The 14,066-nt window shown below is 36.3% G+C and overlaps 1 protein-coding gene across 1 annotated transcript; it reads right to left on the bottom strand.

Annotated features, from left to right (window-relative positions):
* Positions 1-9,746: 9,746 nt before the first annotated feature.
* Positions 9,747-13,751, bottom strand: LOC132095469 (leucine-rich repeat-containing protein 3). Its single transcript, XM_059500509.1, has 2 exons — positions 13,458-13,751; positions 9,747-11,066 (listed from the first exon to the last, which is right to left on the bottom strand). Exon 2 carries the CDS (start codon positions 10,714-10,716, stop codon positions 9,916-9,918), a length of 801 nt encoding a protein of 266 aa, XP_059356492.1. The 5' UTR covers positions 10,717-11,066; positions 13,458-13,751; the 3' UTR covers positions 9,747-9,915.
* Positions 13,752-14,066: the final 315 nt, after the last annotated feature.

The following is a 14,066-nucleotide window of genomic DNA, read 5'->3' as shown; positions in this document are numbered from 1 at the left end:
TATATACAGTATACAATAATTATATATACATCTACTCAAATACAAGTAATTAAAAATCTATCAAAAGTATGTGTAAATATTTATTTTTATTTTACTTAACAGTTGACAGAGACAATTGACTTTTTAACAAAATTACACTTTATATATATATATATATATATAGGTATAAAAGGTATAATATGGTACCATTTAACTTATGCGCAAAATTTAATATCACACAAAACATTTGCGAACAAGCACCATTTCCATCCAACAAAATAAGATACAAAGGTGTACCTTTCGAAGGGGTACAGCCTCAGTTTTTTTAGTATTATTAGTATTATACTATTATTATTTTAGTAGTATTTTAAACTACTTTTTCTTAAGAGAATAAAAGTTACATTTCAACTCGAGACCCCAATAAAATAAAAAATAAAAATAAAATAAAAAATTCTGCAAAAACAATTATATTTTATTATAACAACATAAGTGAAAGAGAAAATTATATTTCTCAATTGCACAAATCCTTCATTATAATATACATGTACATACATGGAACACACTACACTACTTATATTTATATTATATATACACATACACTTATTTATCCAACACACATACTTAGCGTACAGTTAAAATTTTTCCACATAATATACATGTACATACATAAATGCTAATTTTAATATACCTGCCATACATTGTCAATTTGTATATTGTCAATCCTTACCCACCTATTTGTATTTTTTGTATTTTTTATTCCTTATTGTGTTTTTTGTTCTGTCGCTGTTATGTTGCACTGCGGAGCTCTGTCACGAAAACAAATTGCTCGTATGTGTGAACATACCTGGCAATAAAGCTCATTCTGATTCTGATTCTGATTCTGATTAGAAATTTTGAAAAAAACACTTAAGAGAATCCAGTTATTTAACTATTGCAGTTACAACAGGAAACACACTTTCTAAGGTGCACAATCTCCACCTCCAAAATTGCCAAAAGACAAAGAACACAATTCTGCACAAAATATGACAATATTAAGTAATCAGAACTTAAATATAGTGATTTACACTATATACATAAATGTGCCAAAAATATATACGATCAGATATAGAACTATAGGCCTGTATTTATAATATTATGAATGAAATGTGCGTTATATGGAAGAAAGTCGAGGTGCTCTATACAGTGGAAACCTCACCCCCGCCGACCCCTTGTCCATTCCATTTGGGAGAGACCCAGAGGTGACCTGTCCCTGGCGCCGTGCCCCACTCCCCTTTCCCCTTCTCAAACAGCTTCTGTGCATGGGACCTTCTCAGCAAGCAGGGGCGCCAATTTGCCAATTCCCAACAGTGAAATGATAGATAGAAAACCACTTTGCGAATGTATCATGAAAAAATGCCCTGCTGCCCAGTTCGTCCATGCCAGAAACCTATGCTGCTTCAACTAGAGAGCCAATGCAGTGATCACAGTACGGGCACAGTACTGCATTAAAATGATAAGGTTTATAATAATACTGATACACAAATTTTTCACAGAGCATTAAAAACAAGCAAAAAATATTCACTATACACAGCAATCATATTTTGCTACAAAGGCTGTTCTCATAACACAAGGAACTTGAGGGAGGCAGAAAAGACGCTGTGACCCTCTGAACCTGCATCCGTTGTTGCTGTTGGACAGTGTTACTTATAAAAATGTTTGACAGATTATTTCATTTCATGTTATATAATAATTGTTTTGTCTTATTTTTGTACTGTCGATTATCTTGTCTTCCGAATTTCTTTGAGGTGGCAGTACCTCCTCGGAGAAAATTTCCCTGAGGTACAGCGGTAGATTCAAGAACATAATACTCTGTGGACACCTTGAATAGCAGTCCCACTCTCCCCCTCATGCACACTGTGAATGTGAAGACAGACTGACCGCCTGTTTGAGGAGGAGGTGGTGGGAGAGGGTGAGAGTTGGCGTGACATGCTGAATCACACAGATAGTCTAAATTTACTCATGTCGTCAATGGATGAGCCTTTCATCAGTGCAAGGATGCACTTCCTCATTTAACAGGATAGATCATTTACTCAGCCTGAAGTCCTTCCAAAACACATGACTTTCTTCTCCACCAGATGCATAGACACTTTTTTTTTCTTCCATGCAACTACAAAGAATCTGGAGTTTCCTATTTTCAAAGTCTTCTGAAGTCAAACATAGATTTATCAAAATTGATGAAATTGCACTGAAAATAAACGGTGTAGAAAAATTTTCCCAGAGGAATTATTGGTGAATTTCACAAATGATAATTACAAAGAAATTGCAATTTAAAACATTTAATTAAACATGACATTTTTAAGTAAAACGTAAAACTTGTAAAACTTGAGAACCGGATCAGTCATATTCGTGAATGAATCATTTATAGTGTTTTTGTGCACTGAATAAAGTGATTTATTGATCAGATTCATTCCTTACACAAAGCTAATGTATGTATGTAGTAGTAGAAAACTACTAAAGAAATTAGTAAAGAAACATTTCTGGATGTATTTCATGTAATTTATTATTTGTACACGTATTCCACTCTTCTTGCCACTTATTTAATATATAACGATTAATAATAGGTCTGATCTCTGAGGAGGAATTTGACATTTGTTTACTTCCTGGTTAAAAGCCTCCTTTGCAGCTGCAAGCTACTGCATGACTTTTGGAGAACTGGAATATAGAGAATGACAACTTTTACCATACTTTAATGGTGCTTTCAGTTCTCATTCACTGAAAATGCATTAGGAAAACAAACAAGCAAACAAAAATGACCAGTAGTAGGTCCAGAATTCCTTGAAAAATTTCATTGTGTTTTCATTTCTCTATGGTTCTCACTGTGTTCTGTGATAGAAAGTCATACAGATTTGGAATGACTAATTATTTTTTTCTCATTTTTGTGCTTGTAATGCTACTTAAAATAACTCTGATGGGCACTCACACTTTGGCTTAAATTCTAGAATATTAAAGCTCCTCACCCTCTCCAGGAAATCAACACAGGAAGCTCTCAATGCACCGAGAAAAAAAATGCAGTGAATGGGAAAGCACATGAAAGAAACTACATTAATGAAACAAGAGCTTGAGAAAACAAAAAGCGTGCACATGCATCCTCCATTAGGGTCTTTTTGATCTTACACATGTTCTCTAGGCCAGTGAGGGTTCATTTTATGCAGAATAGCGTATGCATAAAACCACAAAATTAGGTCTGCCAGATGCTTAATCAACCAAGGTAAATGTAAACACAATGGCACACTTATGCAAAAAAGACAGAATTTGAATGTCTCCCCAGCAAAAATGGGTAATTAAGAAAATAAACATGACAAAAGGGATTATTTAAATCACCATTGTCAGAATTAATGCTATAAACAAGTTATGATAGACAACAATCTCCTGCAGTTGTCACAGACAAAAAGTAATGGTTTTCTAACATAATAAGGCTTTGTGCAAGTTGAGAAACGGATGGATTTGTTTTTCATCAGATGTCGGCTGAAAACTAAAATTGTCAACCTCATTTCCTATAAAAATTGTAGGAATGATAAACTATGTTCCTGCACATATGTTCTTAGTGTTGTCTGTTCTCAGAAAGAAAAAAAAAGCACTGAACCTCTGGTAGTTTTAGATCCAGATTTCCAGATCTTATTAAACCAGGGTAAGGATTTGAATGGAAGTCAATTACTGGTGTCATGTATCTTTTAAAAAGATTATACAAATATTACAATAAAGAAACCCTGACCACTGTCTAAGAATTTCAGACGAGGATGTCTACTTTTAAAGAAAGGAGTGGTTATGAGGTATTTCAGATTTAATTCATTATGAAGGTAACCAATTCACATGAAAAAACATGGGTAATAATGCATAGGTTTATAATGCATATTAAAAATCAATTATATTATAATATATTATAAAGTGAACGTGGCTCAAGTCTAGTGTGTCTGGACCTTATCAGGCACAAAAGTCCAAAGGGACACAGCATGGGTGCTGTCTCACTGTGTCTCCATTACACCTGAATGCCGTTAGGGGGGAAATTATGGCAGTAAAGGTAGTCCAAGCCAACAAGGACAAATGGCTGTGTGGTGCAGTAAGGAGAAGCAGGGGGTTTAATCTAGAAGTGTTTATGTTGTTATGAACAGATGGCATATGTAGCTAACGGCCAGAAAGAACAGGCAAACACAGGCTAAAGCAGAGGGTCACATTCCCTCACATAAATTAGTATATGTAATGACAGGATGCCTTGGCGGTGTGATGGTAATAATAGATAATGAGTTAAGAGACTGTGATATTAATGTTCCCATCATTAGAATGGAGGCAAATGCCATTTTTTTGCAAGCAAAACATTTATTTGTACCATTGGTTGTGCATGTGGCAAGGCAACAGCAGACCAGCCAAAAATAAAGCATGCAGTCCAGATGATGGAGACCACACTGAAAACAAGAATACAGTTTATGAATTTTTAAAATTTCTAATGGTTCCAAAAGGAGGTTTTCACAAGTGATGTCATTGAAAGAACTATTTTGTAAAGGAATTTACAAGTGTAAAGGAATAATCTCAAGACTCATTTTCCACTAAAAAGTACCTTTATGCAATGAAAAGATTTCATGCACATTAAAGGTTCTTCATGAAACAATACATGTCATTAAAGAACTAATCAGATTTATAACACTGATCACGTAAACGTCTTTGATCAAAAGGTCAGAGGCATCACAAGATGCCTTTGGATAATTGTCAAATCATGATGGAAACATGATCATCAGATTTCACACACGTTGCATTAATAATTAATGATTAAATGCTGTTATAAATAAAGTAATATTAAACGTAGGGGTGAAAAATTAACAGTGATTTAAAAAAAACACTATATGCCAACCAATGTATATATGGATTTAAATAAGCAAATTCTAAAGATTTTAGAACTGAATCATTATTGCAATAAGTAGTATGTTTCTGGCATGTTGTATGTTTTGCAACTATTCTTTTTAACCCTTAATGATGCAGCGCATAGCTTTTTAAACAACCATGGTGGAAGACGTACACATTCATATTCCATGATGACAATACCAAGATTCCCAGTGCTTTGTTTCTGAAACATTGATCAATGAGCATGAGGAATCATTGTTATGTATGAACTGGTAAATATCTTACATACTGAACCTGATGAACCTTGGTATTGTCATCCTGGAATATGGACATAGTAGGTGCACAGTAGGTGCATCTTCTGGTTCAATTTTCTGGTTGTTTGAGAAATAGAAAGGGTTAAAAGAATTGTTGCCAAACATACAAAATGGCAGAAATATATTAATCACAGAGATAATTATTCAGTTTTAAAATCCTATGTTTATTTAAATTGTGGCCAACAAATTATACAGGAACCAGTATAGAAGAAAATTTAAAAAATTCAATTTAAAATGAAAACAAGGTGTGATATGTCATATTTCTGGACATCTTGAAAAGATGCACAAAAAAGTTAAATAAATGTAAATGCATAAACTAATATGAGTCAAAAGAGTGGGTATATACTTGTATGAACAGAAGAGTCTGTGTGTTTGGATAGATTATCATTATATAATCCTCATACTAAAAAGTGGTAAATATTTAGTGAAAGTGACGTGACATTCAGCCAAGTATGGTGACCCATACTCAGAATTTGTGCTCTGCATTTAACCCATCCGAAATGCACACACACAGAGCAGTGAACACACACACACACACACTGTGAGCACACACCCGGAGCAGTGGGCAGCCATTTATGCTGCGGCGCCCGGGGAGCAGTTGGGGGTTCGATGCCTTGCTCAAGGGCACCTAAGTCGTGGTATTGAAGGTGGAGAGAGAACTGTACATGCACTCCCCCCACCCACAATTCCTGCCGGCCCGGGACTCGAACTCACAACCTTTCGATTGGGAGTCCGACTCTCCATTAGGCCACGACTTCCCCTCAAAAGTAACAACTCTGGTGGGACACGAACCCACAACCTTTGAATTAGAAGTCCAATGCGCTATCCATTGCGAAAGAAAGAACAAGCAGATGTGTCCAGACTTTTGACTGCTACAGTAACTGAAACCGTAAATAGAAACAAATAGCCACAGGAGCTTATAAATTATTACTAAGATGTGTCAGAGAAATGCTAGAGGCTCAATACACAAATCTAGAAGGAAAGTAGTGTTTGGATGGCACAGATTACCCCTGTGGTGAAAGAGTACCAGTAAATAAACATCTCAGTGGGAGGACCCATGGCTAAGCAGAGATAACACTTCTGTAAATGACAATCTAGAGCACATGATAAAAATAGTAATAAATCTCTAATGTCTTCTGAGTGCTGTGAGCTCCACTTAGAAAAACACTCCTGTCGGCCTGTATGAATAGCTCAGGACAAGTGGTTTATAAAAAGCTCTGGTTGAGTAATTGTGAATAACAAAATACTATTTCAATTAGCCTATTCTTAAAAGGCAAGTTTACATGCCCTTCATCATAGTGCCCAAGCCGGAATCAATATAAAAACAATTCATATACAGGTGGTATTATGACAGGCATGCTGTTAAAAGGAAGATATAAATATTATGCATGAACACATGGGGGTCTCTGGTCAATATTTTATTTTCATTTATTGATTTTAAATGTCTTTTTGTGGCTCAGTCTTTCATGAAGTCTTAGCTTATTGTAATAGACTGCCCGAAAAGCAAGTAAAAATAAATAGAGGATTTATTTTTGATATAAAAAAAAATAAAAAAAAATCGACCAGCAGACTATGAGCTCATTAAATGCAAAACTTACTGCAAAGTCTTTTGTCAACTAAGCGACATGAAAGATGTTTTCATCAATAAAAACATTTTCTAGTGCACAGCCTGTGAGAGGATGTCAAGGTAAATACAAAGGGCAGTAAACACGGCTGGTTTACAAAAAGCGAGCAGCTTCAACATGGAGGGGGAAAAAAAGAGTGAAACAAGTGTGTGCGTCTTTGGACCAGTTCACTGCATGTCATTTTAGGGCACAGAGAGCATCTGCCATTTATGCTGGCAGAGACTGATGGATAAGCCATGCTGAGATGCTCAAATAACATCCATCTTACAGAGGTGAACTAGGTCAGTGATGACATTTGGAAAGCTGCTGATATTTCTTTAGGAAAATGTAACCCTCCTGCTTTGTGGTTATGGTAGTGTTGTAAAAAAAAAAAAAATTGTAGTCTGACTCCAAACTGTTGTGGTTGGAGTCTGTTAAATGAAAATTAAAACTGGCTAAATATGAACTTCCCCTCGGTCCATGCAGTGAAGGGGTGCCATTAGAATGATTAAGACATTAATCGATGGACTGGAGACGTGTGGATTCCTTGTGTATTACTGTGATTTTTTTACTGTTTTTTATCAGCTGTTTGGACTCTCATTCTGACGGCACCCATTCACTGCAGAGGATAAAGCAAGTGATGATCAGCTAGTGATGTAATGCTACATTTCTCCAAATCTGTTCAGATGAAGAAACAACTCATTCTACACCTTGGATGACCTGAGTGTTAAGTACAATTTCAGCAAATTTGAATTTTGGGTAAAGTGTTCCTTTAAATATCTAAAACAATGTTATTACTATGAATGATTTACACAATTTCAAAAGAGATAATAAAAATATTTAACATTTAATAACCTAGCAGAAATTAGTTATAATCGTAGCATATCATTCACCTCCCAAGTGATGACAGATAAGCATCTCCTAGATTTCTTTAATATCCTGCTAGTGTGTCCAGATAAGCACCTTTCAGATTTATTGGAGTTAATATTTGCTAATGAGCTTTTATATAGCATTTCATTATACAATTGGTTAGTACATGAAATTCTAATCAAATTTTAAATAGTTTTATTGAAGGAAACCTGATTGCATAGGCTCCCAAATCCCTCAATATGTTTGGGCAAATCAAGACTTTGGCTATCGGGTAAACTGATAAACGTCCAGGATTTCACAAACAGTACTATTATATATAAATACATTCTTATAGGGTCATTTGTTTACATAAAAACAGAAATAGTAAATCATTACAGATCACTTGAGTGCTAAACACGGTCACATTAACGCTGAGATGGACCACCCATTCAATGTTTGCTTTGAAGACAGAAACACAAACACAGTCACGTTCTCTTACACTTTGGTCTGATAGATCTTCACTGTATTGAGGTTGCCATCTAGCCCCTGAACAGTATGGCTTAAAGCGCACTGCAACATTCTGAACCTTCCCCTGTAATGAATCTGCTATTGATCTAGAGCTACAGACTCACATACGGCTAGACCTCGGGCCCCCTGGACAGGAAAGCAATCATAATATCCACTCTCAGTGGTATGACTCCTCAAGAAATCCCTGAAGGTGCAGCACACATTTCTGCAAGGCATTGTTTTGCACCTAGTACTCACAGAAAAACAAAAGTAAATAAAATCAAGGACCACAAAGTAATCGATTTTTTGATTGCTGAACATGTCCGCAAAAGCTCATTCACACAGTAGACTGAATGCGGTTTAGAAAACAATGAAGAAATCTAAAAGTATGATAGAAGTAGGAAGGAAGGCAGAGTCCTTCTAATAGCATTTTTATTTTCTTACAGTATGTTGCTATGATATACATTATGATATATACTACTGCTGAGAGGCCTGTCACAATGAAAAACTGATACAAAAGGACAGAAATACACATTAGTCTACATGAAATATAACCTGCAAGCCCTTTTAAACTAACACACAGGTGACAAAATCCATTTTGAAAGTATTTTGATTAAATCTTCTAATCGTACATATGGCCTATCAGTCTGAGAAATCGTCAAAAAACACCAAAATTTTCACTTGAGACTTCAAATGACAGTTCTACTTAACACCTACTATTAAAGGACTATTTTAATTGTAGAAGAACAGAGATAGCAAACCAAATAATGCCCAATGCACAGTGGATTGGTGCTGAGGTACCAGGATTAGGCACTTGAGTAAATAGAACTCTGCCAAAAATGGGGCAAGTTTCCAGTTATCAAGGCAGAGCTTAACTGATGGCCTTTTTTTCTTTTTTGGCAGTGATTATCTACTTGCTCTACTTGGTCAGCACTATAAAAAAAGAACAAAAATATCCCATAAATCCAGCATTAAATATTCTATTCTGAAACACCATTAAATTAGCATACAAATTAATAAAACCAATTCAAGAAATAATGGGATAAGCACCTGCAGAAAAAAAAACAGAGCTTCTGCAGCTTCCTGTCTTGAGGCACAAAGCGGCCACCACAGAGACTGCAGGACTTATGTAGGTTGACTGAGGGGACGTGAATGGGAACACTGAATTACATCACAGAACAATTGTCAACACATTCATTGTGCAAAAACCCATGAAAAACATTCACAATCAAATCAAATAATACTGGAACTCAGGAGGAGTTGGGCAAAATGTGTCAGTGGCTAATCTGTCATTTTTATAATCAATCAAACTGGATCAAATATTTAAAAAACACTCAGCACAATACAGCTGCATACTGAATAAGAGGTGCTTTTCATTTTGCACGTCAAACTAAATTTTTGCAGCAGACAACTTATTGTCAAAGCAAATCAATAAAAGAGACATTTCATGCATGTTAGGCATTTGGTAAGTTTCGGTTCCAATTGCACAAAATACTATTATTAGAAAATATTGAAAATAAAATATCAAAATTAAATATTTTTTCTTCAATATGAAAATGTCAATAATGTACAGGAAAAATAAAAGACTTTGGAACTGGTTGTTGCCCAGCAAATTATTATTTTTTTTAAGTGCATACAAATACAGGTTTCTCAATGATTCCTTGTTTCTCATTTCTTTGAGGACATACAGAGTAAATGACACATCTTACCCCACTCTCCCTTATAAGGCTTACTGTTGTGCCATCATCAATGTGCCAAACACATTCACTCCTACACTGCATTGACTGATGCTAGAGAACAGTGCTGATTGTGTCAAAGTCCTTACTAATTTGGGAGCTACTTGGCAGGGACTTGAGGTACTCCAGATGCCTCCTAGCATCCTCCTGGTTATGCCGTACGTAATAGATGACATAAGCGATAACCATCGTGAACCAACCAAACATGGTGACAAACATAGCCACATCGGTAGTCTTATGGTGGAAGTTACAAAAGTTTATGCCCGAATCCAAGACCTGGATGACAGGCTTGCCGGCGTACTCTTCCTGAACAGCGGTGTGGCAGCTCACCTCGTTCACAGTCTCGGGATCCAGCCGAAGTTCACGCAACACCTCCTGAAGGGTGCACTCACAGTGCCACGGGTTGTTGGACAGGCTGATCTTGGCATGCAGCCGAGCGAAGGCTTCCTTAGGGACGCTTTGCATGTGATTATGGGACAGGTCGAGCGCCCGCAAGCTCTCCGTGACACCTTGAAAAGCCCCAGCATCCACGGTTTCGATGGCGTTCCTTGACATGTCCAGCTCTTGGAGCCAGGGAAGGTTTTTAAAAGCCTGGTTTGGGATTTTGGTGATGTGATTGGAGGACAGAAGAAGCGACACAGTATTGTGAGGAAGGTCGGAGGGAATCTCTTCTAGGTTGCGAGAGGAACACTGCACTACTGTCAAGCCATTCCTCTCAGAGCAGTGGCAACTCTTGGGACACGCAAAACCTTTTGCACTCAAACAAATCACAGCTAAAATGTATCTCAAGGTAAGGGGACAGCCATGAGGGATGAAGACTTTCCTTGACACATGAACCCCTCCAAGGAAAATCATGTCCAGCTTCTTACTTTCTGAATGCTCTACACTTCAATGACAGTCATTGTTATTCCAAGTCCTATTGAAAAATTAACAAATAAAAATGAAAGGTGTCATTCCAACAGCGGGACTTTTTCCTTAGTAATGCCCTGTGAGAACATGTGGAGTAGTGATTTATAATTTTCAGGTGTTTGAAGTCATTGTTAGTGTCTTGGAGAGAATCCAAATGAGTCCATCAACATCTGAAAGGCAATTAAACATTTGAGAGGGAAATGTTCTACAGCCAAGTTTTAATTAGAAGCCAAAAGCAGAAGGAGGATGTGAAGAGGGCTCCATTCACTTAACATCCCTTCTGCCAAGTCTGGAAACTGCAAGAATGAAAGGAGATAAGAAGAATCACCCACACAAACAGACGTTAATGTGAAGTAGCATGAATTAATAATTGATTAATTTAAATATTAATTAAAGGTGGCTTCAAAGGCATGGTTCACACAAAAATTAACTTTATGTCGTAATTTTCTCAACCTTTTGTAATTCTGAACCTGTATGAGTTTCTTTCTTCTGTGGAACATGAAAAGGTATTTTTAGAAATATATCAGTGGGTTTTTTTCTTTCTCTCCATACAATTGAAGTCAATGGTGACCAAAACTATCTGGTTTCCAACATTCATCAAAATAACAAGAACAGCATAGGGGTAAGTAAATGATGACAATTTTCATTTTTGGTGAACTACTTTAAAATATCCTTTGTAACAAAAGCAACAGAGTGCTCTGATCTGAAATGGCTCCAACCATGACAAAAATTTTATTTAAGTCCCATAATTTTGCAGATAATAACATATAATCTCATTATATGAGAAAGGACAGATTTATTAAAACAAAACGAATCAATTTCTCATTTACTCCATGGCAACACAATGCTCATTAATGGCTATTATACACTCTGATGATAAAGCAAAAAAAAAAGGAATCAAAATTTTTCCCATCAGTGAATAGAGGAAATAGGCAGAATATTCCAGCTGTTTTAAATACTGACAAACTCCAAAAAGGACAACAACAACAAAAACTTAAGGCTTATCATAAAAGTTGTCAATATGACAACTATATTTCAAGTCTTGTAAAGAACAGATCATATGAGCTACTTACATTGAGCCGACCAATCAGATCATGACTGCCCTTTGAGGAATCAGTCTACAAGGATAGCTTGTACTTTGTCAAAACCCCCTCTGCTGAGACAGCAACTCATTTTACAAGTGGCCGTAAGGCAGGTAGATAATATTAATATGCCAAAGGCATGCTGCAGTGAAGCGACTTCCATTCTTTCCACTGAAACTTTGTCACAGGCAGCACTCGAGACGTGGATGCATCATCTTGAAAATGTCGAAATAGAAGATTAATTCACTGGCAATATACAGTGAGCAATAAGCAACACAGCTCAGGATTTATTGCTGGTTCATCAGAAGCTCAGTAACAGAAGCTGATTATTGTGATGGATGCTAAAACCACATGCCACGTTTGGAATCCAATAGGATGCAAGTACAAGGTTCATCTATTAAGGCGTGTTGCGCAAGACAGTGAGAGTGTGACAGTACAGCTCCAGCAAGCACAGCACGTTGCATTTTGGTTGCAGTTAGGCAGAAGTGCCTTTTAAAAACATCTAGAGAAACCACACATACCACTGAAAAAATTATAATGCACCACAATTAAAAATGCTAAAAATTTTGATAATTATACCCGGCATGGGTTTCTTTAATATTAAAAACATCAGTATTTTTATAATAGAAACAAAACCTGCTTAAAATGCAACGTTCATAATATGCTTTATTTTAGCATAATCAAATGAATTAATATACTTGAATACAAACATGTCATTTGTCTCCCTTTTTAAGCTTACATGAAATTAAAAGCCAAATGTGTGTCAACAACAGGAAATTTAACTTGCAAAAATGTAACTTTAATTAATTGTGAATATTATTATTGCTTTACCACATTAAGTAGGAGCACACTAGAAATTCATGTTTCCGTCTGGAGTCACAGGAGGTGTGTTTTTATTTTATTTATTATTTTATTTTCTGAGGTAAGGCACTTAACCTCAAGATAAAAATATATCAATATCTTCTTAACACATGAGAGCAATGTCATGTAGGCTAGCTGTAAAACGGAATAAAAAAACTGCTGGAATTATGCCAACTATTTAGATTATTATTTAGACTGCAATAATCTTACAGCCAACCTCTGACACTTTTTGAGCTAACTATTAACAAGAAAAAAGAAAGACAAGGTTGAATATCATTTTATATCAAGCTCTCTCTCTGTCTCTATCTCTGTCTCTCTCTCTCTCTCCCCCAGTGTTATTTTTAAAGACGACGCTGAGGTATCCTATTGGTAAACACTTTAAACAGAAAAAGTACGAATCAAAAACAGGCACTACGATACAGGTACGAAGGTACACTGTACGAGACAGGACTTGGTATGTCCTGCTAACAACTGAATGAATACGAGAAAAGAAATGAAACAAAGAGTCACCGTGTAGAGAAATACATAAGACGTAAAAAACAGTCAAATCAAAATAATACTGCGACAAAAACATTGCATGGCCATATAAAGACAAGACAAATCCCCAGCACTTCACAAAATGAATAACATTTACGAACTAAATGCATTTATTAGCCTATACCCTTTTAATGTGTGGTTTCAAATAGAAAAATATTAGAAAGTTAGCCGTTCTTAATATAAACTGAATGCTTCATAATGACTTACCATAGTTTGTTGATAGTTCAGTGGATCAGTCGCCTTTGTAGTGAGTAAAAGTGAAGAGCACACAGCAGCTATAAGACATCCGCCTTTCGCTGATTGGATGCTGAGCCCGGCGCGCTGCTCCGGAGGCTGATGGTGCGCTCGCTCCACCCACATCTCACCGACTGCTCGTGGAGCGGATTTTGATTCATTTCAGTGATTCGAGTCTTTTGAATCAGTTCACCAAAAAGATCCATTCATTTGCGTTTTCAAGTGGAATCCTTTGACCAACGTGACTGCCTGGTTCGTTCAGTGGTCCCTTCTGCTGGCTGCATCGTTGGAGTACTATTCTATTGTAAAATAATAACACTTGTCTTAATACTTCTTATAATGAATATCTTACGAGCTAAGGTAAAATCCCCAAAGTGACGTTCATGAAAAATAGATTTAGCCTAATTCCCGTGATTTATGCTTTCTATCGAATGGTTTACTAATCTTGAGCACCCCGCCCAAATATATCGTGTTTTACCTGATGTAAGTTTGCAGTCTATGATTTGAATAAAGTAAAAGTAGACAACAAAAACGTTGTCTTTGAGCCAGGCGCAGATAAACAAACAGCCACCAAATCATGAA

This window comes from Carassius carassius, chromosome 19, assembly GCF_963082965.1.
Source record: "Carassius carassius chromosome 19, fCarCar2.1, whole genome shotgun sequence".
NCBI lineage: Eukaryota > Metazoa > Chordata > Actinopteri > Cypriniformes > Cyprinidae > Carassius > Carassius carassius.
This window is presented reverse-complemented; position numbering and strand designations above follow the sequence as displayed.

What these genes read in the sequence shown, in the direction of transcription:
- LOC132095469 (XM_059500509.1), bottom strand. Translation starts at nt 10,716, where the DNA reads ATGATTTTCCTTGGAGGGGTTCATGTGTCAAGGAAAGTCTTCATCCCT.